Source organism: Takifugu rubripes, chromosome 12, assembly GCF_901000725.2.
Source record: "Takifugu rubripes chromosome 12, fTakRub1.2, whole genome shotgun sequence".
NCBI lineage: Eukaryota > Metazoa > Chordata > Actinopteri > Tetraodontiformes > Tetraodontidae > Takifugu > Takifugu rubripes.
The window spans coordinates 5,043,400-5,068,787 of NC_042296.1; the positions used below are offsets into that span (position 1 = coordinate 5,043,400).

The 25,388-nt window shown below is 46.7% G+C and overlaps 1 protein-coding gene across 5 annotated transcripts in view; it reads left to right on the forward strand.

The window, feature by feature from the left end:
• dlgap3 (discs, large (Drosophila) homolog-associated protein 3) overlaps nt 1–25,388 on the forward strand; it is a 72,780-nt gene that overhangs the window by 37,015 nt on the left and 10,377 nt on the right. For 2 of the 5 annotated variants that reach the window (XM_029844834.1, XM_029844835.1), the window contains 5 exons: nt 19,531–20,693; nt 24,193–24,225; nt 24,697–24,911; nt 24,999–25,101; nt 25,170–25,386. In XM_029844834.1, coding sequence (XP_029700694.1) covers nt 19,632–20,693; nt 24,193–24,225; nt 24,697–24,911; nt 24,999–25,101; nt 25,170–25,386 — 1,630 coding nt within the window. In that variant the 5' untranslated portion in view covers nt 19,531–19,631. Of the gene's footprint in view, nt 1–13,691; nt 13,772–18,255; nt 19,025–19,530; nt 20,694–24,192; nt 24,226–24,696; nt 24,912–24,998; nt 25,102–25,169; nt 25,387–25,388 lie in introns of those variants that run through there. The other 3 variants (XM_029844837.1, XM_029844836.1, XM_029844838.1) reach the window with 3 other exon arrangements.

The following is a 25,388-nucleotide window of genomic DNA, read 5'->3' on the forward strand; positions in this document are numbered from 1 at the left end:
ATTCAAGCTTTAGACCGATTTTACTTTGCCAAGTCAAGCCTTCACGTCAGCGTAGGCGCGTTTTAATGGTGCGCGTCATCATTCATGCTGCAATGTGGAATTCCAGGGAAGATACAGCGAAATGCGTTCAGCAGCTGCTGCTTTATGGTCTTGTACATAAAATTGATTCAATGACTTTACTGAAGTGAAATAAAACTGAGAAAGGAGCAGAGACTGCACGGATAAGTGACAAATTGACCCAACAACCAACTTTAAATATCTGAACGAGGCTGGGGGAGACTGATTTATGCACAGCTTGGGGAATCTGTGGTCTCGCTCAGAGATTATCCTGCATCCAGCGCGTCTCTGACTCCCTCCCTGTTTGCATGGACGGTTTTATCTATTTATTGCCTGAGTGTTCATTAAACCCATTAACATTAAGATGCCCTAATAAATCCCACACACGAATAAATGCACATGTTCTTCCAATGCGACTGTACTTAGTGTCTGACGTCATTAGTGTCGAGTTGCCTCCTCTGACTCCCTGAACTCGAGTGTGATGCATTATTACTCTTTCTGCATGTATCTGTTATTCAGCATCCAGATCATCAGTGCCAAGTTCAATTCTGTGTGGATGTCTTTCTCCATCAGTGTACAAGTCTGAGTCTTTCTCAACAATGAGCGTGTCTAAAAATTATGGGTCAAATTCGAGTTTGTTAAAAAAAAAAAGAAAACGGCGCATCTTAGATGTTTGTGGATGTGAGCAGCAGCTTCACTGTCGCACTGAAGGACATTGAGATGTGTTCTCCTGCAGGAGGACAGGGATTTAAAGCGCCTTTTAATCAGGGGCCGATATTGTTTGAAGTACTTCAGAAGGGAATATATGTTAGCCAGTGTTTGGGATGTGTAATTCTACAGATTAAAAATAGTTCCTCTCCTGATTCTTCTGAGCTGTGAAGCTCCGAGGACCATCTGTCACTGTCAGGAGCCGCCACCAAAAATGGACAGCATAAGAAAAGCGTGTAATAAATATGAGCACTGTTCTTAGGGGGACTTAAAAGCTGGTGGCATTGGAACTAAGCAGGAAACAGCTGTTAGTGTGTAATTACTGCAATTAATGGACATTATTTTGACATGATTAATTCACTGGATGGTTTGGAAGTCAGTTTTTCTCCCTGTATCTGCCCCCCCGATGATTCACAGATACATCTTATTTATGTCTAAAGTGGCCTCCTTAGCTCCCATATCACGTTGTCCAGTAGATTGAAGTGAAGGGTCTCCGCCTCCGACGTGTGGCGGAGAAGCAGCAGAAGGAAGCGTCCATCTCAGCTAGCGTACGATTTAATCAAAGCCATCCATCAGAACGGGATAATTGAACAGCCGCACGGCCACTGCTTAGCGGGAGCGCGCTTTCGGAGCGGCCTCCTCTCTTATTTACAGGAAGATGCCGGAGTTTGGGAAACAGATGACCCTCTCGCTGCGCGCTGAGGACTATCGCGGCAAAAGTGCTGGCACAATGTTAAAGCGTAATTAGTCAGTGATTGATTCCGAAGCAGTTCTAACTGTTTTCAGTTGCCTGATGGGCAATTAAATGTGTAGAATTATGCTGGGAGTCGGAGAACCCGGTGCCAAGTGGGATAATTAGCAGAACACACGGCCTCGCTGCCGAAAATGTCAACAGAAGGTCACCGAGTGCCGACGGAAATCTTAAAAGTAGTTGTAAGTAATGCAAAGTGCATATTAACATTCCGCCGCAGTCTCCGATCTGATGAGACGCCCTGCCAATCAGCTGGAGCTGCATCCTGACCTGACGCAGCTTGAAGAAAACCAACCAGAAGTGGAGCAACGAACGCTCTCACGAGCGTTACCATTTTAATACGGCTCCTCTTTGCTGCTCACAGAATCAGGTTTACTGACAGGAACACAGAGGGAGATTCTATAGTTAGCCTTCTCTCTATATTGTGTGGTTGAGCAGCTTTTCAGGCCCATTTGTATGTGTTTTGTTCCCTAAATGCTCAGCATGTGAATGACAGTAATGATTTCCCCAATTATACGCTCATCAGATGATGCATCTGCGCAACCCCAGATTAACCGTAATCCAGCTCAAATGCTGTTTTATCTATTGCTCGAGCTCATGTTCAAGCAACAATGCGGCTCCTACGCTCTGACTGATCCCATTTTAATGAGAGTTAGTGTTTACATTGATTTGACGGAGGGGTGGGGGGGGAGCTCGGTGACTCGTTCTCAAAGGATTCCGAACAACAGCATCTAATGAATGCGTGTTTGTTGTAATGATTGCATGTAAGGGATCCAAGAGGTTCCTCCCACCTCCCCTCGCCGCTCGTGAAGGCAAGTGATGGGAATTTCTCAAGAATGAGGCGAACCTTCATCCCTGGCAGTTATTCCCCTCCCCCCACCACGACTTCCACCTTTATCACCGCCACATCGGCACCGTTTACTTTTCCTCCATCGCTTTGCAGCCGCTAATGAACGCGGTGCGGCCGACAAAAGCCCTCGAGAAAAGCCGGCTTTTCCCGCGATCTGATTCTGTTCCGCCGCCGTCCCTCGCACGCCATTTCGTTTCTGAGCGGCGGACGAGTTCGTCGGCCATTATGGGCGGAGTTGGGCCACTGTTGGAACATCTTGTTCTTTCATATACACGGGGTTCCAATAATCCTTGGCCGCACTAGGCTACTTCTGGTTGTTCTTAAAGCTGCTGCTTCCAGGTCAGCGAAACCTAGCGCATGTGCAGATCGCATAGGCCAGCTCGCCGTGCACAGGCTCTCGTGAGTCGAGTCACAACCGAGCTATCTGGGGGTCCGATTGGGGGGGGGGTCCAAGCAAGCTGTCATCAACGTGCATTTTATGTCATCAAACTGTTTCAGGAATACAGTTTCCTTGTGTGTGTGTGTGTGTGTGTGAGTGTGTGTGTGTGTGAGTGAGTGAGTGAGTGAGTGAGTGAGTGAGTGAGTGAGTGAGTGAGTGAGTGAGTGAGTGAGTGAGTGAGTGAGTGAGCTAACACACTTGCTGAAGAAGTTTCAGCCTAAAATTGTCCGATTTGTCACAGCAACAGTAAATAAGGTTGCTGCAGCACTGCGGCTGTAAAAAGAAGAATAATCAATACACGTGACAGCAAGATGAATACTGAATATAATTTTAAAATAAATAAAAAAACAAACAAACAATATGGGAATCCCTCTGTTGTAGTTCAGCTGTCAGGTGAAGAATAATGACATAAATAATCAGAGGAAAATGCCAATAGGATCATCAAGGGAGCGACCTGCTGTTGAGCGCAGTACAGTACAGAACAGGACTGGCCATGGTAACCATGGTGAACGCAGCCTATAGACAACCAGCGTGAGAGCAGAAAGACCGCTGTATGGCTGAGTTTAAATATATCTCTATCTAAGAAAAAACTGGGTTTGTTTGGACAGGCTCATGGATTCAGAGGTGGATTTATTGTAGAAGCTAGCGCGGTTTCAGCGTTGCCAAGTGCTCCTGTATGATTTGTATTTACTCTCATCGTTTCGCTCTCCCCTCCTCGTTTCCTGTTGCTGCACCCATGAAATTCTTATCTAATTTTGCGTGTAAGTGGGTTTTTCTCATGACTTGGTTGCTTATTAATTAGCCATGTGGTTATTCTTTATTCAAACTACCCATGTAGCATTAGCCTGGGCTGATCCATGCAGTTTGGACTTGAAAAAGCTTTCATTAAGCGTGTGTAATGAATAATACTTTATGAATAATACACTTTTTATTATTTAATTTTGGTGTTTTGGAACTGAAATAATTGCCTCCAATTTGGTTCAAGATCACTGGAAAAGGGTTCAAACTGCTCTTCAATCCCCCTTGAAGGGGACCAATGCACTGATAATCTTTTAATCTAAAATGAGGATTAAAAAAACTAAAGTGAGGATAAAAAGTCCATGTGCAACCTTCAGCTGCTTCCCTTGTTACTTCTTTATTTAATTAGGATCCTACGCTTTCCATCCTCCCCTGTTTTCCCTCTTGCCTTTTGCTTTGGGATTTCCCGTTGGTCCTTTGCCCTCAACATAACCCTAATTGCCTTCCAACTTTTGTTTCACTGTGCAAAGTTTCACAGAACACACACACACACACACACCCACACACACCCTTATTGTCTCTTTTGGCCGACTGCAACCCTTCTTTTTTCATATTTACTCAGAGAACAGTGACACATGTCCCCACAGGGATAAATCCTCTCTTCCAACAGTGGAAGTGACATCACTGACATACAATCACATGGACACATAGGGCGAGAGATGGAGAGAGATGGAGAGAGAGAGCCCGACAACACGCACACACGCGGACGTCTGTGAAATGATAATGACATCTAATTAAACACTGTGACTAATATGATGTCATCCTTCAACTGTGAACCCGTGACAAGGCGCATGAGAAGAGGGGGCTGATGGAGGTAGCAAGATGAACGTTGAAAATAGAATTTTAAAAAGCTACGCCGCCGCCACCCAGTTTCACCCCAGAGAAATGTCAGCACTCTTGGTTCCGCTGCTTCTTATCCACCCTCTATCAGCGTGATTTTTCTGCCCCTGCGTCACTCGCTCCCCCATCTGTTTTGCATTTGTCCTGAAGTCACTCTGTCCATTGCTCTGGTTTATCCCTCCCTCCCTCCCTCCCTCCCTCTCTCTCTCTCTCTGTGTGTACACAGGTGCATTAATGCTCTCTCTACCTCTTCCCTCAGCGGGGACTCAGGTTTCCGCTCTAACTGCTTTAGTGCAGGGGATAATGTTCATAATTCACTCACAGCTCCTCGCTGCCACTCAGGGGGTCCATTCTTGTACACTCTGACAGACTGAATCAGTGTGTTTGTATGTGGAGTCACAACGCATCCACGTTAATATATGAAGTCGTTTTCTTTCCGTCTATTCTCTGTGGCACCCGGGTGATAAACTCCGATACCCCCGCCTCCCCGCACCATGAATAATGGAGACCTTCCATATGCGTCGGCTTGTAAAACTAGATCACCAACTGTGGGCCCGAGGATGCTCCGCAGGCTCAAGGGTTGGCCCAGGGGCTTCGGAGGGGCAGCGGGGTATGTGGGAGGGTCAAGCAAGATAGAGGAGGCCGTGCGTTGCCCGACCACATATGCAGGCCAGTGGCATCTCAGACTGGGCTCAATATCATCGCTGCTGGGTTGAGATTCTGCTGTGGTTAATTAGGGGCGGGGGATGTGGCGTTTTCAGGTCATCGTACATACACACCCCATAAAATACATAATTTAAATACACAGTTGAATGAGGCCGGTCTCACCTCTTCAACTCATTCTCAGAATTAGAGGTGATTACGTGTCATTAAATAAGAGTGTCCAGGGACCTAATCCTGCTAACGTGCAGCAATGGGGATTATTTTATTGTCTATGATAGCAGGAAGTAGCTCTCTGTTCTTAATTAGCCTATTTCCACTATTTTCAGCTACGCAAACCCCTCAGACGCTGACAAAAGAGTTAATCCCCACATTAGCCGAACTCCAGGTGAAACCATTTCAGTAACATGTTTTCCCTAAAAGCCCATCACGCAGAAAAAAACTACTCAATCATTTGCTTTCTTTGTATTTTGTCAATGGCTTTACATCCCGAAGGGACGCGCGCAAATCTGTTTGAAGCACCGCATTAATTCGGGTTTGTTCTAAAAGACCACACAGGCGGTCGGATCAGGAACGGCGCCCAGAATCAGGTCCCAACCCAGAGGACCTCAACCCCAAGTCAACCACATAACCACTGTTGTACCGGCCAGTCTGGCGCGGCGGCACCAGGCAGGTGGGTTTAAATACACAGGAGACAATGAGACGCAGGTGAAACCCATGAGGGCATTCAGGGTTCAGACAGGGAGGGGGGGCAGGACAAGACAGAAAAACCCGATACAAGAACCAAGAGAGCTCAACAGATCCCGCTTAAAGCATTTATTCAAATCAAGTCCGTCAAGGAAACTAAAAATCGCGGAGCTCTGAAAGACTTTATTCCGTTTTGTCCACAATCGCTGCCTGAATGAGCTGCTCAGTACCAAACCCATCACGCACGGCAGGAGACACCCCCCCCAACCTTACTGGTCTTTACACCTGATTTATGCTCCCGGACTTCTTTCTTTGCCTTATTTGCCAAAGTTGTTATGTTCTGGGGTGGCCGTGTTCCTGCTGCCGCAGCCCTGCTCTCTTGCTCTGTTGCTTTGTTTGCTGAGATGTGCTCGGCAATTCAATTTCACCTCCGCGTCTCACACGGGAGCTGGGGGAGCACAAGGAAAGAGGAGCAGTGAAGCTCGTCCTGCTCCCTCCACTGCTTTCATTTCTTTTGTGTACATATCTCTGATACCTGTGAGGACACTTATGTTTCCTCCCCTTAATGAAACAGTGACTGTTTCTCCGGCTGCAGTTACACCACTGACATGTCCCTGGCTGCTTTAGTCGATAACAAAAAGCGGTCCCAGATTTGTCCAGAAATGTGTTTTGATCCTTGCTTTCAAAGCCTTAATTCCATTTTTGATCCGGCAGCATAAACTGATGACATTTGCATCGAAAGACGCAATATTATTCCGCTCTTTCAAGCACTAAAAATTAAAAAGAAAACAAATTTTGGTCTCCCGTTAGCTTGCAGGAACCGATATGTTGCAACACTATGCAGCTTGCTACAGGCATAATACCACTGTGATGGTGTTATCACCAACAGCAGGTGTGTGGGTACTGGTTAAATCTCCCAGTGAGGGGTGATGTTAATGTTAAATATCCGTTGACATCAGCCTTATGTCGGCGCCCTCCCAGCCATGGGTAGCGTTAGCCTTTACTGACCAAGCTATTAAGGGATGAAGGGACCATCTGTGGCCAGATCCCACCGGCCCTGTCACGATTGATCCATAACCCTTGACCTTTTCAGAGAGCCGGTGCATTGTCCACCCCCTCTGTCATGGCGGCGTGTCGGTGTGCAGATGAGTGGGTGTTTGTATTTCTCTGTGTTTTCCTTCTGCTCTTCGCTAACCTTTCCTCTGGGTTGGACTTTTTAGCAATCCCTTGAATATTTTGGCTAGAATGGGGCAAGCAGTTCGTAATATGTTAATATGCCACTTTATTCAACATTGTTGCTGGGTAATTAAATATACAGCGGCTTTATTAAAGTTGGGGGAGGCAGTTTAACCTAAGCTAATCTCCAGTGCGCAGTTTACTAATTAGCTTTTGGATTTTACATGTGAAATACAAACCTCTTCCGACGTATATAGGTTTCCATGTTTCATCGTGTTGGCTTAATATCATGAATTCTGCCCACAGAATTACGACAACGATGAATCAGGAAATTAATCTTGTTGCTCCTGGTCCCCGCACTTTATCTCCCCGTAACAGATGTCCCCGATTAGCCGCCATGAATCAGTTTTGTTTCACTGTTTTTGCAACTACATATGTTAAGAGGCCTATCGGGGCACCAAATTCTGTGTTTTTATGGTTTATGAGTGAGGTCTGTTGTTCTAACGTGCTTAATAAAAGGTCAAGAACAAGGAAAGGTGAAACCCTTGAAAACAGAATAATGCTTCTATCAATATGCTGCCTCAGTGGCTGGTTATTACTGGGTGGGATTGCTGTCTGACATCTCTCTCATGCTTGATTTTGATAATTGATTAGCACAAAGATTTTTTTTAAAGTCCCGTTTTCCACAGGGAGAATGGGAATATTGAAGCGTAATGCAGGTTCTGGTTGCGAGAGCTACGGTAACTGTGGTGCGATTATGCTTCTGTATAGAGGATAGAGCTCTTCATCATAATTGGTTGTGATCAGACAAAGCTCTGACCTTTCAAATCTATTCTGCCCAAATTTAAAAACCTATAAAAGAAACGCAGCTACAGGCCAGTCAAAGGCTGTAACGTTTGGATATTGTGAGTCCGGGCTGGATTAACAGCTGACATCATGATGTCACTGCGTATGTTAGATGGGAACCTTTTATGGGCGTCTGTACACGTGCGCGTACAGGCGGATGTCCTCCGCTGACGGATGAACCCGAGTGCAGCTACACCTCTGAAGAGGCAAATCTGTGATGAGCTTGAACTAAACGACGATCTTACTGTAATTCTCGCCGGGAGCTGCGGCGCTTCGCTGCAGAGCGTGACATGAAAGGCCGGCAGCCCCGTCTGGTGCCAACATCAAAGAGCAGGCGGGCGGACGACACCGAGCTTTTCTTCTGATCCTCGAGGAGCGAAGAATAAAAAGGAGCCCTTCAGAATATTCTTAAATCGCTCCGGCTTCTTGCCCGGATGTATCCCACACCTCTTATGCCTGACTCGTCTTTTACTTTGGAGATTTAATCTTTGGTTTGATTGCCCCCCCTCCACGACGCAGCTGGCTGAGACGTGGGGGCCGTTAAGGGTTTGCATCAGTTTGATGAACACAAATCATTTCACTTTCACGGCGCCCTTCAAAGTTAGCGAGGCCGAGCCACAGATGCCTGCACGCAGCCAACGGCGCGTTTTCTAAAAACCTGACAGCTCGCTGGCGAGAATGCCTCAAAGCCACCGTGCGAGGGTGCGACTGTGTCGCGTACACAGTGTGTTGTGCGCTGATTGTGATTAATTGGATGATGGGAGGTGTGCGTTGACAGGCTGCTTATTCTGATTAGCGACATTAGCTTCCTGTGAGAAGCAGAACTAATGAGGCTCATGAAGATCCACACTAGGCCCGCCGAACTCATCTTCACCTTGTCTGCACTCTCCTCCCGCGGCGTCTATCGCACGTCACCTCTCAGGTTGGGAGGGGGGGGGGGGGGGGTCATTGCTGTTAATATGAAATCCGGTTTGGTCAGGAAACAGGAAAACGCCATGAAACAGCCACGAAAACAGTCCTGATGGTGTTGACAGCAGTTGTATACGTCGCCATTTTAAATGGGGGGAATTTTTCATTCAATAGTTTTATTTTCCCTCCTCCTCATTTGTCCTCATTTATCATTTTCTAACTTTAAAAGTAAGCGCTTGGGTCTTTATCTCCATCTGATTTTTCCAAATTGAATTATTCTGCCAAACAAAAATGATGATTTAGATTGGTTGTGGTGAAAAGAGAGCTGAGCCAAAGCTCTGCCATCCGGGAGGAGCTCGGAGTGGAGCCACTGCTCCATCACATTGAGAGGAGCCAGATGAGGTGGCTTGGGCATCTAGTTAGGCCCCTGCCCCCTGGACGCCTCCCTGGTGAGGTGTTCAGGGCATGTCCCTCAGATAAGAGACCCCCGGGAAGACCCAGGACGTTAGAGAGATGATGTCTCTCGACTGGGATCCCTCCGGATGAGCTGGAGGAAGTAGCTGGGGAGAGGGAAGTCTGGGCTTCTCTCCTTAGGCTGCTGCCCCCACGACCCGACCCCGGATAAGCTGGGATGGATGTATGGATGGATGGATGGATGGATGGATGGATGGATGGATGGATGGATGGATGGATGGATGGATTTAGATTGGACCTTTGCTTTAGAAGCTTTGAGTTGCTCTATGTTTCTCCTCGGAAATATAAATATGCCTGAAACCGCCGTTGTTGCCATGGGGAACAAATTGTGCTGCGTCAACACACGGATACAAGTGGAAAAGATCTTGAGAGGAAGCTCTGCTGGGGGGGTTCTGTATGCTAGAAGGGCTCAGCCTTAGATTGATGACCCAGTATGATGATGAGGATTTTCTTTTTTTTCCCGACTGGATTCATATTCATCCCCATCTCTCCTCCCTCACTGTGTGGCTCCGTCAAGGAGCGAGCGTCCGGCTTGATTTCCTGCCGAGGATGTGAGGAACCTTGAAAAAAAAAGATGGCCGAGCTCCAAACAATGAAAAATCAATTAGCCGGGCAGTCGGTCTCTGTCTTTGGAGTGAGCTATAATCTTTTGACTGTATTGATACTGTGCGATTGAGCGCTCGGCGCACCGATCCAGGAGATGGGACGGCTTTTCCTCGACTGCAGGGATCAGACTTCCCTTTTGGTAAAAACGGCGAGGCTCCCTCTTTCTATAAAAATGTGGCCATTGGAGATAAGTTGGATTTATCTTCTCTGTTGACTGAATATAGCATTCCCTTCTGTGTCGGAAAGCTCTCTCAGCTGTAGCAGCCGAGCTCATCTGTTTCCCACAGATGGCCTGTCATTCCGTCGGCCCCCAGCTCACCAGAGAACCAGAATTCCTCCCAAAGTTTTGCTAAGCACGTCCCTCTGAGTCATCCCGGCTCCGTGTTCCTCTCTGATTACAGACACTCCCCCGGGAGATCGGGACGCACGTTTATTGTCGGAACGGTTGATGGACCGGCTGCGCTCTCACACCAAATCCGCAGGCCTTCCACATTCGACAGTATCAGTTTCCCTTCACATAAAATCAGCGGGTTTAAAAGCCAGATGTTAAAAGAGACAAACTGTTTGCGCTACGCACTTATATATAATAAAGGCTGCAATTTATTCTGTTGAAAACACACTAATCACGAGTGCATTGTCTCCCATTACTGCCAGTCACACAGGTAATCAAGTGCTTGTTTGTTTCCACGAGTTCACTTCTCATTAGAACTCATCATCATTTCCCGCTCCCCTCCACAACTTCCGCCGGCCTGATTATCAGCGCATCTGAATTTAGCATTGCAAGAAGAGAGCCTTCGTAAAGAAGCAGCACTAGACCTCGTTTATCAAGCCAGCACGCTGGCATAATTTCATTATTACACTGCTAGCCTATTTTTCCTCAGATAATGAGTATTTATCTAATGGATTTTTACTCTAAATGAGTTTATCTACTCTATTAAAGTCTGGATCTGAAATCCGCGGCATGAACAGAGTTGAATTCCGCGGAGAAGCTAAGTTTCTCCAGGTGGGTTCGGGGATCCAGATGACCTGTTAGAATATTAAGTTACCTGTAGCTTTTTCAGATTATAGTATGACATCACTGTATGAAACATTATCTAATGGTAGCGTTGTTTTTGGACTACGCCATTGTGCTAAATTGGCTAATCCATTTATAGTGAGCCCCCTGGTGGAGGGTCGTGGAAAGAACATGGTTGGAACTTTGGACTATATTGACTGTATTCCACCTGCATATGTTGGGGGTCAACGAGGCATTTTTGGTCTGACGTGGGACAGAGACAAAAACAGGCCTGACGTCATATTGGCACTCCCACCACCCTCTAGATTTATCCTGTTACGTCAAATAATTAAATCACGCATAAACGCCGCCTCCGGGTGGCAAGAAGGTTAAGGGTTCAAATCCCCCTTGTGGCCGTGGGCTATTTCTTGTGGCGTTTGCATGTTTCCCTGCTCATCAAAAACGGAGGAAGGGTTGGGCTGGCGACTGTAATCTGACCTTAGGTGTGAAGGGAAGGTAAGGATGGATGGATGGATGGATGGATGGATGGATGGATGGATGGATGGATGGATGGATGGATGGATGGATGGATGGATGGATGGATGGATGGATGGATGGATGGATGGATGGATGGATGGATGGATGGATGGATGGATGGATGGAACCCACCAGTCATTATCTGGTTTCGATGGTGTTTGTCCCCTGTGACCTGCTGGGCTGTTTTTCTCCAAACAAAACAAAAATAAACTTTTGATTTACTCAAGTTTGGTCTTTTCTCTGACAATTTCATGAGATCCAGACTTTCATTCTGCCTGACAATTTTATCTCTCCAACATTTTATCAAGCTGGCAGTTTTCATTTCTGTAAATACCAAAGTCTCCGGGAGCCACCAGCGACGGGGATTCTGACTGGAAAGGCAACGTTTGATGCCTGTAAATTAAACAACTGTCACGTAAATCATTTGCTTTTTTTTTCCCAAGTTCCTCTCAGGGTAAATGACATTTTACGGAATTCTGCAGATTATCTCTGCGTGACAGCGGGTGGGAAAGTTTCCACAAGAGCACTTTTGGGACGTCTCAGCAGAGGAGCTTCAACAATGCTGATAAATGGGTGCTGGGACGAGCGCTGATTAGTCGAGTTTTCATTATCTCCTGTTTTCTTTTCACACTCTTCCGTTGCCTCATTAGATGGGGCTGATTTTACATCCCATCTCATGTCAGACTGAAGCAGCAGAGCAGGGCAGGCCTTTGTTGCTCTTCCTGTCACGAATGCTCAGCCTTTGACCTTTACTTTCAAACAAATCTAGCAGATAAAGACAATTGCATCCCATTAAGAAATTTCAGAAATGGAATTACCCTCAGTTAATTCGATTTGGAAACTATTTGGCTTATAGAAGCGTTAGGTGCTCCGCGCTGAATGAGAATTGGGCGACGCACAGCTGACAACCTTTTGAATGTTTAATTGCCTGATTTCAGGGGGATTTTCTTTTCTTTTGCTCCCGCAAATACACTTGACATGGATGAATACAGTTCAACTCCAATAAGCCCGACTTGGGTGCCAACAAACAAATACTAAATGAAATAAATGGGTTCTTTTTATGTTGTTGGGTTGTTTTGTGTTTTTTCCCACTCTGTTCAGAATATCAGCAACTCATGAATGGAATTATATGCATCGCGCACAGCCGCCAAAAGTAGAGAGAAATCATAAACAGAAAGATTAAAAGGGACGCTTGGGGTTTCATGAAGAGCATCAAACAAAATATGGAGTCGACCAATGATGCACCTAACCAACCGTACCTTAGCTCCCCTCGTTATTACTGTAGGTGCCCCCCCCCCCCCGCTCTGGCTTCTCTACCATCACACCCAGACGCGTTGCCATCACTGGCTGATTAGCTGAGCTGAGAACATCTGCAAAAAACGTGTGCACGGTGCGCGTGACGCCATGGAAACGATGTGGGTGAGAGCTGCAAACAGCACATTTGGAGGGTTCAAAGCCCTCTTCTTCTCACCTGTTGCACAGCTGCGCCTTTACTACCCAAAAGTGTCAGAATAGCTCTCGGCGCAGAGGGGTTTGATGGTGCTCTGCATCCGAGCGCCATTGTGCGGTCCGGCTATTGATTCCTACAGCATGTGGCACAGCTGAGAGTTTAAACAACAACGTTGCCTTTTAACTAAATGCCGTAAACACTCCAAGTGAGGCCTCAATGTTGGCAAAATTCTTTCTTGCACCTTAAGTGACGTGTTATTATGCCTCCTCCATCTGCTCAATATTAGCATATTCCAGATAGCGTGCTGTGCTGTTGCAGCACTGACATTTATTTAATAGGTTGGTGTATGAAGGAGGATTGAAAAGAGCAGGTTAAGGGATCCAAGGACCAGGAAGGATGGGAGTGGTCCAACCTCTGCATTGGCTCTGACCTCAAAGCTACTGTACGCCTGCAATCCCACATCAAAGCGTCAAGGCGAGCAACCCCACACGCACAGTATGCAAATGCATGTATACATTTTGCATGTAGCCTTCCATTTACATTTCAAACATGCTCCCGTTTGTATTTTCAACACACAATCGCCGAATCTTGCCACGTTGCTGACGGTGTCGCACCTTGAAGACCGGCAGGAATAATCACGATTGCTGATCCCAATCTCTCCCTCCCATCTCTCTAATGGTCTCACTCTCCGCTCTCTCTCTAATGATGTATGAACGCCCATGTGAGATTTATGCAAAGATGTTCTACATGTAGTAACCTAGTTCACCAAGTAACCTAGCAACACAAGAGTCAGCTGGTTAGGAATGTGTCTGCGTGTGTGTGGCGTGTGTGCGGTGTGTATCCATCCCACTGCCCGTCTGTGATTTGCATCGGTGTACCCAGCTGCAGCCAGTGTCCATGTGTCCGTGGAGTTTACAAGCCGGGGAAGTAAGCCTTGGTAAGGTTGCGAATCCCATGGCGTCACCTCTCCCTCCGCGTGACGTTAGCACGTGAGTCACCCCTTTCGCTGATTCTGTACTTGTGCGTCCTGCTGCGATGTCGTGGTTGTTGCTTTCCGCTTGTCAATCAACGGGTCGGCAACATTTAGGTGTCAGGAGGAGGTCTTGTTGAAACTCATCATGCCACTGAATAAAAATAGCAGACTGATTGTTTCTCTGACTTAGTTTACATATTTAAACTTTAGGGGCATTTTTTTTTCCTTCGCTGAAGAACTGAACAAATCATGCATGCTAACTCTAGCTAGCCAAGTGTGTTTTCAGATAATCCTGTGGGAAGTTCATGGATAAATATAAAAAATGATGTAATGCTGATTTAATTTGAGGTGTTTAAAGTAAACACTTCTTTCAGAGAGCTCATTAACACTGGCTTATATGCAGCACCGGCTTCTGCTTCATGGGTGTGAAGGAAATGTTAATCAAGCTCTGGAATCTACCTCTAACAGCCAGAGAATCAACCATGTGATGTGGTGCAAAAAGGCTGCCCAAAACCAGGAAAGGATGGAGACAAGCACAACCTGTCCAACTGAAAATAATTTGTCCGCAGCTCCACTTTCAGTATTTTAGTCTACAAATTATCATACGTCAGTTCCATTTTGAATGCTAAACTAGGTTTTGTTTCAGAGCACTGACCTTTTAATGGAAATGTGCTCAATTTGCATTTCTTCTGTGCAAGCTTTAAAAAAAAAAACAAGATTTATTTGAATTTAGATTAAAACAAAACAGCCAATTTGTCCCTCACGTGTGGGTATGAAGACCTATGGTGCAGTCCAGTCAGAAAGACCTAAACACGGCAAGAGAACGATGTGTCTTTTGTTTCTCCAGTTTTATAAATAACACCAATACTACAGTACCGTACTGCCCTTCTGAATCACATCAGTCTTCGTTGTTGAATTCACCAGCAAGCTGTTTCTTGTTGCGATTATGTCATGCTGCTTGTGTAGCTGACGCAGCTATACCGCGGTCAACGCACCTCCAGGGTGTAATGTAAAGGTTATATTTATGTGACAGGTCTAATGACCTCATATCTCCATTCTTCTCACGCCGTGATCCTGAGCCCGAGCTCAAATTTGTAAGAGATTACCAATAAATTTGCATCTGAGATACATTCTATATGTCGCTGCTTTGCTTTAAATGCCTGATAAATGTGTGTACATATGTACAGATTGTACGCAGGAGAAATCCACCAATCGTGTATGAGCATTAGCAGCTAATGTTGGGATGTTTTTACTTGCTGTTTCTGAACAGGCACATAAATCAGGATGGCATAGATGCAAACAGAAGACAAAGAAGGGGGTTAGAAAAAAGGCTGAACTTTTCCTATATTACCCAACTCAATCAGTCAAGTCAGGAAGATGCACACAGGCTAACAGTGAAGCTAATGTTTCTAAATTAGCTTCGACCATGTGATCGTGGAGGAACGTGTCAGCACATAGATGATTCACACTGATGAATACCATCTGTCCGAGCTTTTCAGAGGATTATATCAAATTAGATATAATCCTACTGGTATTTATTTCAGCTTTACCTGAAACTGATCATATATTTCTTTCTCATAGTGGAAAAACCAGTGCAGCCATGAGCATAAACTATATATCACAGTGACACCAGTGGGAGTCTAAAACTCCTGACACGGATGGTTTCGGTGAATATTTGTACAGTAGCGATACAAGCTTTGCCTTTTCCTTTCCTCTACAGTAAAGCAAAAATCAGGCGTCTTCTCAAAGATGGATGGTTTAATATCGCCCCCAACTCTAACAAGATTTACTGAATGTTGTCCCACTTGATTATTACAAATTACAGAAATGTGTCAAATCTGCAAAACGCGGCCCTCCGAGGATGGTGGCGCAGTAGTTATGGGTCTGATGATACATGCAGCTTTTCAGGTCATTGTACTCTCTCGCTTTCTTTTTGAAATTGCTTTATTACATTTGAACAGGATGAGTGAAAGTGTACAAAAGGAGGTAGAGGAAAAGCAGGTTGTGTGGGAGAATTGGGGAATAATGAGAGATGAGAAAACAGGGCAAGGGGAGGAGGAGGAGGCTGAGATAGAGGAATTGCCCCCTAGGCGCTCTTCAATATTGCCCTTATGATGGGAGCATATTTCCCCTGTGCTGTAGCCATCACCTCTTTCTTTTACACTCCTGCTCCTCCTCTTGCTCTTTTCCACATCTCTCACTCTTCTATCTCTATCCATCTTTCCATTCCATCCTCCCAATCCCCTCTTGAATGCCCGCTTCATCCCAAAACACACGTTTCAGGCCATCTACTTCCCTCTCTCGACGCCGCCTCCCAGCCTGCTGTGAGTTTTACTGCCCTTTTACTCATCCTTCAAATATTCTTTCTGATTAGTTTTGATTATTTCCGGATCCCGACGCCCCGTGTGCAGCAGTCGGCGGGCAGCTGCCAGCGTATGTGCGATACAGTAGTCGGAAGAAATGAAATAGACCATTTGTGGCTAAAAAGCTGAGAAAAACACTTTCGGTCCTGCCAGCTTTCCAGCATGAATGTCGGTCCGGCTTCTAAAGAAGGAACTTCGTGCCAAAACATTTCCAAGTCAATTGTGTTTTGTTGCCATTTCCATATTTATACATTTTACTATTGTCTGTCTCACTCTCCATTATGGCTCCGACAGCTAATAGCTTATTTTAAGTCCAACGTCCTGGAACATACGAACAGATAACCCAACTCTCGCATTGTTTGACTACAATTCCATAGAGTCTGTGTGCGGTCCACCTACTTATTCTCCCAATTGAGCCGACATATCTGCCCGTGTCTGTGCTGCACCTCCATTCTCTGTATCTGCAGCCACACAATGCCCACATTCATTCAGAAGATTAACTCCTGCCTGGCAGCATTCACCCTCCCCATTACAATGAAAGCCAAGCTAGCGCACGCCTCGCCGGAGTGGAGGCTATTGTCCCATATTGTGGTGGCAAACTAAAACCCTGGTTAAAGGAGTCATTTTGACTTTATGAAACCTTATTATTTATCAAAGGGAAGTGTTTGATGGTTTGGGCGAGATGGAGGCCGACAAACGGCCGCATTTCTGAAGTTACAAACTGAAGTTAAACTTTAATGATTGTTATTTTATCTTGCAGGAGAGTTACCCAAAAAGCAGAGCTGCCGTGTTCGCTGCCATTCTTGTCTATTATGATGTCAACAGTTGTTTTTTTTACAGCTACAAGTACAATTGAACTGATCCACCAGTGGAGCTGTTGGCTTCCTGACAACATTCAAATCCTTCCATATTCTGGGCACCTTTAAAACATTCCCAGTATCCTCCTGCTCTTACAGTCGTTGCCGTCGGCCGCCGCAGCTCCACCGTCCGTCATCCATTTGCACGATGAGATATTTAAGCTTGTCTGTAGACATTTTACTTAAACGCCGGACACTGTATAGAGCCACGTCTCTGGCTTTCAGCGCTTGAGTTTCCAGCACAGCAGCCTTCGCCCCACAACTAAGAGCTTGGCATTAGCGGCAGACTCAGCTGTTAGCAAAGTGGGTCAGAGCAGCTGGCATGATCGCATGAATATTTAAAATGAAACAGCTCCAGACCAAAGCCTCCACAACAATCGCATCAATGCCAAGCTGTGTTAAACAATGACAGCGTGTCGTCCTCCTGCTCCCCTCTGAGCTCCTGCGGAATATTTCTTCCTTGAGAGAGCGAAAGGGGTTAAGGTTTGAAGAGGAATAAAATATAAAGGAGCACAAGCAAGGAGGACTAAGTGCGGTTCTGTGTTTAAGTTGAAGATATCCTCGGAGATGGAGATGGAGATGGAGATGGAGATGGAGATGGAGATGGAGATGGAGATGGAGATGGGCAGTAACGGAACTGTTTTATCCAGTGAAATCCTGAAACCCAGCGTGTGGTTCATGGAGCGAGAGACGAATCCAAGTGATGGATAGATCAGCAGGGGCCAGGGAACAAAGAGAAGAAACAAACCTTGCAATTAACGCAAAGGATTGCTGACAGGAAGAGGACAGGAGTGACGGATGATGAAAAAACTGAGAAGAAAACAAAGAAAGGAGGGAGAGAGAGAGAGAGAGACCACTGGAGGATGGATGGAAGTAGGTCAGGAGGAGAGACGGAGAGGCAGACATGCTGAGATGGGAGAGATGAAAGGATGAATAAAAGAGAAGTCAAACAGGAAAGGAAGATGACGTCAGGCTACCCCCCCACCCGCTTGTATTTAATGACTTCTCAGAGCGTGCACGTGCATCCGTCCCCCCCCGTGCGTGCGTGTCAAGGTGATTGACAGCTTCATGCTGGCAGCCCGCTCCAGAGCCAAAGACTTCATAATAAACAGAACATGGATTAATTTACTCCTGGCGCGATACACACACACACACACACACACACACACACACACACACACACACACACACACACACACACAAACACCCATTTGCCAAATCGTCACGTGTTAAAATTCTGCTCACTTCCTCACGTGCTGGGGCCCCCAAACCAAGCGTGGCGCCCGCCTCGGAACGTCATCCACCTCTGTGCCGCAGCTGTCAGAAAATCCACCCGCGGTGTGAGATTGACTTGAAGACGCCCGTCGTCACGGCTACACCAATGCCACGGCTTGACGTTCGCGGCCTTCCTGGGTGGCAGCCCTCAATCAGCCAATCAAGGCAAACAGGCCACGCTCTATTTAGTCATTATCCCAGCATCTGTCCCCTATCTCTCATCTGGGTGTGAAAGCTTGCAAACTCCAGCACCAAAAACATGCGCCAGTCAGTTCAATCCAGCTCAATTTGGGCTCCCATCAGGCAATTTCATCAGCTAAATCAGGGCTTGAAACGCTCGCACGCATCACAAACAGCCCGCGTGCCTTTTATTTATTAGAAACGGTTTGTGGAGTGCTCGGTAAACAGAGGACCTGGCTGCAGCGGGCGCCCACCAATGCCAGTCAGTCGCTCCTAACGAAATCTTTGTCTGCGCGCGAAAGAGAACGCGTGGAAACGTCTCGCCACATTTCGGGTCTGTGCAACAAGAGTGCGTGGGTGACAGGTTTCACCGGGCCTCTGCGTCTTCCTGCAGCTCAGGAGCGTGTATCGATTTCATTCCCCGCGTTTGATTTGCGGGCTCGTCTCCTGGACTTTAATGCCGATATGGAGTCCCTTCCTGGATGTGGAAGGGATGCGGATTATGGGAATCATTTTTGACGCAGAACATGGACGTTTGTAAATTTACCTGAGTACCATGCAGCTTCGCTCTATCTCCCCCACTTTAGCATGCAGGTAATCAATACATGCATCGTTTTCGCTCGCCAGTAAATCACATGAACGCTCAGGGACTCCCCACGAGAGGAGGAGGCAGACAATAGCGTCAATGCTTGCGGTGGTAAATGGGAGAGGGGAGCGAGCCACCATGAATGGGAACATGTTCTTGATTTATCTGACACAAAGCTTTTGAGATGAATGAGAAGGGAAAGTGTTTGTTGTTGCGTATGCGGGATAAATCACCCGCTGCGCTGCTTGTCTTTGGTTTGGTGATTTAAAATAGAAAATGCTAAATCAATCAAAATGTTAATCAGAATAGGACAAAGAAAAACATCATTTCATTTTAACGGGCATCTGGATAAAAGGGAAAAGCACTCGGGTATCAATCTACGCAGTCAATTTTCTTTGTTGCAAAATAAATTTCAGTGCTGTCAGATGCAAACTCTCTAGCTTGAAAATGATATTTATTCAGTAATTTTGGGGGAAATCGTTGCTGTATTTTCACTGCTCCTTGGTTTTTCCAGGTGAGACCAGTGCAACCCTGTCACGCCCGCAGCGCCCCCTTTCGGCCCGGACGGCCCACCACGCCCCGGCGCCTGTGAAAGGATACCATGTCAGCCGTAGCATGTCCCAGCATTCCTCCGGTGGTGGCGGAGGAGGCCCCTGCCACTGCTCGCCGGAGGAATGTGACGGCCCAGGCAGGGACTACTACCACAGTCACAGCGATGGCCACTATCACCCTCCTGGAGGCCCGGCTGAGGCTCTGGCACTGGAGAGGCACCATTCTCACTCTCACTCCCACAGTCACTCTGGCGGGGGGACCTTCCCCCGGTCTCACCCTAGCCAGCACCCGTCGCTTCATTCGTTTGACTCTTGTGACGAATGCCTGCCTTCTGGCCACAGCGGGAAGATGCATCGCATCCCCCCCAACATGACAGACCAGTTTGAGAAGCAGGTGCCCTTTCATCCCGATGGCTTCCACACCCTGCAGTACCAGCGGTCCACCAGCGGGGGCGCTGAACAGCGCAGCGAGAGCCCCTCGCGCATCCGTCACCTGGTCAACTCTGTTCAGCGCCTCTTCGCCAAGTCCCATTCTCTAGAGGCACCGTCCAAGCGAGAGTACAATGGCACGAGAGGGAGCAGCGACTATCGCAGCGAGAGAGGTGGGGGCCACAGGAGTGGAGGAGAGGATGGAGGGGGCCATTACTCGGGCCACCAACCTCGGTCTACCAGGAGGAACAAGTCTCGAGAACGAAGCAAGAGTGGGGACTCCCGGCACGAGTCGGGCAGACGCCACCGTAGCAGGACGGCAGGCTGGTGGAGCTCCGATGACAACCTGGACAGTGACAGCAGCTTTCTGGTGGGGGGAGGCCGAAGGGGGTACCCCAGTGGGCACGAGAGTCTGGATGCAGCGATCCAGGAGCTCACCATGAAGAGGCCCAAAGAAAGGATGGCGGCACCTGGTCCCGGTGATTGTGTGGCCTGCACCACCATGGCTCTCGCAGGCAACGAAGGAGGGGGGCATCATGGGCACCACGGCCACTCCCTAAAGAGAAGCACCTGGTCAGCCATGACAGTGAGTCAGGCCAGGGAGGTGTACCCTTCAACCAGGGGGGGAGGAGGATACGACAAAGCACTGGTGCCAGTGGACCCCAAGATGAAGGAGAGGACCTTCCACTATCTGCAGGTGTGTGTGTCTGTGTGTGTGTGTGTGTTGACGTCAACTTAGTTATTCCCCTTTGCATTGATTTGTGTTTGTTAAATTATTCTATTTTTAGTTTTATGGCATTTTTACGCACTTTTGGACATTATTTAGACATACTTTGGCTAATAAATGAATTTTAAGTTCTTGCTTCATTTCCAAACCAATACCAGTGTTGTGGTATATTATAAACCAAGACAACAGAGTTTATCGGATTTAATTAAAGTCATGTTTGAGTCATCTACTTCCTGCAATCATCCTGGCCCAGCCACTGCATCAGTATGTTGATGCCCTCTGGACGCAAACTCGCCCATTTTCCCCATTTCCTTCATCTGGTACATATTAATGCCTTCTAAGGATACTTTGTACCTGCACTCCACACAGAACACAGACAAACAAACACGCCAGCACGCTCCCACAAAATCTCCAGCTGTGATGAGGTTGAGTTGCCAAGCAAGCTAGTTTCTACGGAAACAGCAGGTAGCCACAGGAGTCCCTGGTGTTTTTCCAACTCCTTTTCTTCAGCTACAGCTGAGGTCTGCTGATAGAAGCGGCGGCGAGCGAAGTGGCGTGCGCTCCGGGTTTCAAAGGATGCGTGATTTGCCTCTGCACCTCAGGCTCGGGTCGCATGCACACCTCGGGGAGCAAAATGAACTTTGCGGGTGTTTTGCAACAGAACTGGGAGAGGGTTTATGGGACGAGCTTCAGTGTGCTCCGGTCAGATAGCTTGATCCTTTGCTCCGGAGCAAACCCAGTTCCAGTTCTAGAGGAACAGAAATGGATCCCAGTAGTCCAGATAAAGCTGGAGAAGCTAGAACTGCTGCCATAAACATCCTTTTCCTGGCATGTTTGCAAAAGACTTGCTCTAAAAAAAATGTAATTGAAAGACCAAAATCCCAAATTCCAGTTGCTGACGCGATTGAATGCCACGCTTAATTAATGTTCTTCACTTTGCAATTCCTACGGGTAGTGCATATGCAACAAATAAAATTATGCTAGTGGAAAATGAATAATTTAGAGAGATCCTCAGGTGGGCTGTCACTGATATTCAAAGTCGTTACTGACATACCAAGTATATTTTAGATGAAGATTAATACAGAAACATATGACTTGTAGTTTTGAGGAAAAGGAAATTTGGCTTCCGGCAAGAGACGTAATAAATATGCTTGCTTGATTGTAGATTTTTGATGTTCAAAACACCTGTAAGCAAGTGACAACCTGTTTACCGCAAAATATTTATCAAGACTGCAGGGAGGTGTCAAATGCAAATATTTAGATCTAAAATGGTCAAATTCAAACAATTTTCCTGAGGATATTTTGGGAAATGTGTCGTAAGTCTGAGCTAATGTCACGTGAACAACACAAATTTGACTACATTTGAATTATTCTCACCTGCATTCAGGAATAAATGTCAGAAGGAATCCGGTTTGTCCAATCGTCCAACTTTCTTGGCACATAAAGAGAAAAGAAACAAAAAAACTATATGAAGGAAATACGTGTGTTCTGTATTCCCACTGAGTCCACAGAGGCAGCGCAGCATGACAGGAGTATTAATTATGAAGCACAGAAACTAACTCCACATTTTCCACAAATAAGACAAGAGAAAAGAGGGGATATGGAAGACAGCAGAGAAGGGGATCTTCACAGGTCAAGATTGTGGTTAGGAGATGTGTGTAAGTTGTTCACAGGCAATCACAACACGGGGGCTTTAGAACTCGTCGCTACCTGTTCCCTAAGCCTTTCCACTAGTGTGTCTTATAGATAAGAAAGGATGAAACAAGAATGTGGAGCTGGCAAGACAGGGGGATGCGAGCGATAAGCAAGGTGATGGTTGCCACTGGGCAGAGAGGAGAGGAGGAAGGGAAGGGAAGGAGGAGAAAATGAGAGTGATAGTTGAAGACCAGGGGGAGCAGATTAGGCTGAATCATCTTTTAAGCAATGACCTCAGAGGACACACTCAACTGGCTGCTGAACCCAAAGGCCTTGACTCTGGTGTGTGTGCAAGTGTGTGTGAGTGTGAGCGTGAGTGTGCGTGAGAGAGAGAGAGAGAGAACTGGAAAAACTGGACGGGCTTTCATCACCAGCAGCCGTTGTTACTGTAAAATTGAAAAATATGGCTCCAGTGTTGGAAAAATTTGGCTGTTTTAACGGTTCATTGGTTTCTACAAACTCCATCTGTGCGATCTGTATTCTTGGTGCTAGAGGCCAACTACTTAATCATTCAAGGAGGATTTTTTTTCCCCAGCCATTAAATGACTGAACTGCACTGATCACTAGGGGGCGCAAATATTCCTCGTCATATTTATACAGCCGTATGGTGTTACAGAGGCCGGAAATCTGCATTTTACTGCAGTGATTTCCACAGAAGACATATTTGGAAACGATGCTGACCTGAAGAGGTTTCAGCCAAAGACAGTCTGCATATTTACTGGAACAGGCCTGGAAAGAGACAGGAACGACTGCGACTGCTTACCCTAAACCCCAGCCAATAACAGCACTTCATGAAATATTTCATGCAGTCGCTTCGTTTGTAGCATTCTGTTTAAATCTCCAGTTACTTGGATTCACATTTCAGGAGGTTTCAAACACTGTTAGGTTCAAATGACCTAAAACATGAGAGAAACAAATGAGGCAAAGACAACAGCTTTAAGTTTTACTTGCAGCAAGGAGAACGGAGAGATGTGCTCGGTTACAGATCTCCAGCACGTCCTGAGGCACAACTTCCGCCATCCTTCTTTTATTGAAAATAGGAGGTCCGTAGTTACACAGAATTCAAATGTGTCTAAGGGAGGGGGAAACACAAGATAGGTCCCAAACAAAGCAAAAGACTGTAAATCATAATGGTGAGATTATACGTAGGTCTTCACTGATTTGATTAGCTTAGCTCGCACACAGCTCATTTTTCCATATCAGACAGATTAAAAGAACACCTCCTGTGTCATTGTCATGCCCTGCAGCTCTATCTCCAGTCAATGTCACTTCTCCACAGCAGCTGCATTCCTGTCGCCCTTGACCAGAGAAGTTCGAGTTCACACATCAAGCATCATGAACATTAAGCATTAACAAATAATAAGAAACATTAAGTAATGAGAAACAATATAACAAGAAGAATATAACAAGGTAAAAGCAAATAATAGATAACTTTAATATAATGGACCTAACAAACACCTTCTAGCATGCTTATTAAAAGTAAATTTTACACGGCGGCCTCACCGAGGGCCTGTAGATCCGTTTCGTGTTTAGATTTCATTGCTCCCTCTTGGAAAGTCGACGCTCTCGTGTTCTGCGTGTGAGTTTCTCATCACTTTCATGTCTCTTCTTGCCTGATTTCTTTGTTTTGTTCCTGACGAGCCTCTCGGCTGATGCGCTTTTTCTTTACGTTGCTCTGTTTCCCGCCTGTTTACCTACATTTCTGTCTCTTATCACCTCAGTTGCTCTCCGTCCACGACTTTGAGCTTACCGCTTTTTCCTTTCTCTGTGTCAGTGTTTCTCCAGCTGTCAGAGTTTCACTCTTTCTGTAAGTCCCTTTGTCACTTTCTCTGTTGCTTCACGGTCACCCCTCGCGTGCCGGTACTGTGTGCACGTGTGTGTCCGTGCATGGGCATCCTTGAGCAATCATTGCTGGGTTTACATGTCTGTGTTTGTCTGCTTCATCCTCTTTTTCTTTTTTTTAAACTAAATTAAAAAAATGTAGGTGTGAAATATTTTCCCCAGAAATATATTTCTCTGTGAAGTTTTGTGACTTACAAAGCAGCCTAACAAATGTACATTGAGATCATTTCTTTTACCGTAATAGTTTGCATAGAAGAGGAATGTGCACTGTTTTTGGCTCATTTTAACCGTTTAACCCATTAGTGTAGAATCATACTGTAATTAGATTTGACCATGTGCTCCACATGGTCGTACACGTCAACTCACCTCTCGTCAGAGCTGCAGACTCATCCTCCCCGTTAGTGCCCATCTATGAGTGCATGTGATTGTGCCCCAGGTCCCGTCTGAAGACTGGGCAGGTGGGTATGGTGGAGGCGACGCGGTGGACAGCGGCGGGGAGATCCCGTGTCGCCGCATGCGGAGCGGCAGCTACATCAAGGCCATGGGCGACGACGACAGCGTTGACTCAGACACCAGTCCCAAAGCTTCGCCGAAATCCACCCTGATCGCCCAGAGGGACGCCTTCAAGCGATCTGCCAGCGTGGATCAGAGGTTGAACGCCACAAATAGTGGTTCTAGATGTGAAACGCCAACCCTGTCCAGCCTCAGGACAATGGAATTGTCTTGTGTGTGATTCAGGTATTCCTGTAAGCAGTGCACCGACGCATACCCCAACAGCCGAACTACACCCAAAAGTCACACCCGTTCTCGAAGTTACACCCGCTCTCTGACCAGTACCCAGGTAAATCGCTGTTCATTTGTGCAGTCATCACTGTCCATTTGTGCCAATTTGTATCTCCCGTCACGCAGCTGGGCGATACACTCAACCGTCAGTTTGAGTCCGTGTGTGAGACCATGTTCGGGGAGGTGGAGTCTCAGGCTGTTGAGGCGCTGGATCTGCCCGGCGTGTTCCGAACTCGCAGCCACAGCTACGTACGCGCCATCCAGGCGGGCTGCTCGCAGGACGATGACTGCCTCTCCGTCTTCTCCATGTCTGGACCCCAGGGAAGCATCAAAAGCGGGGCCGGT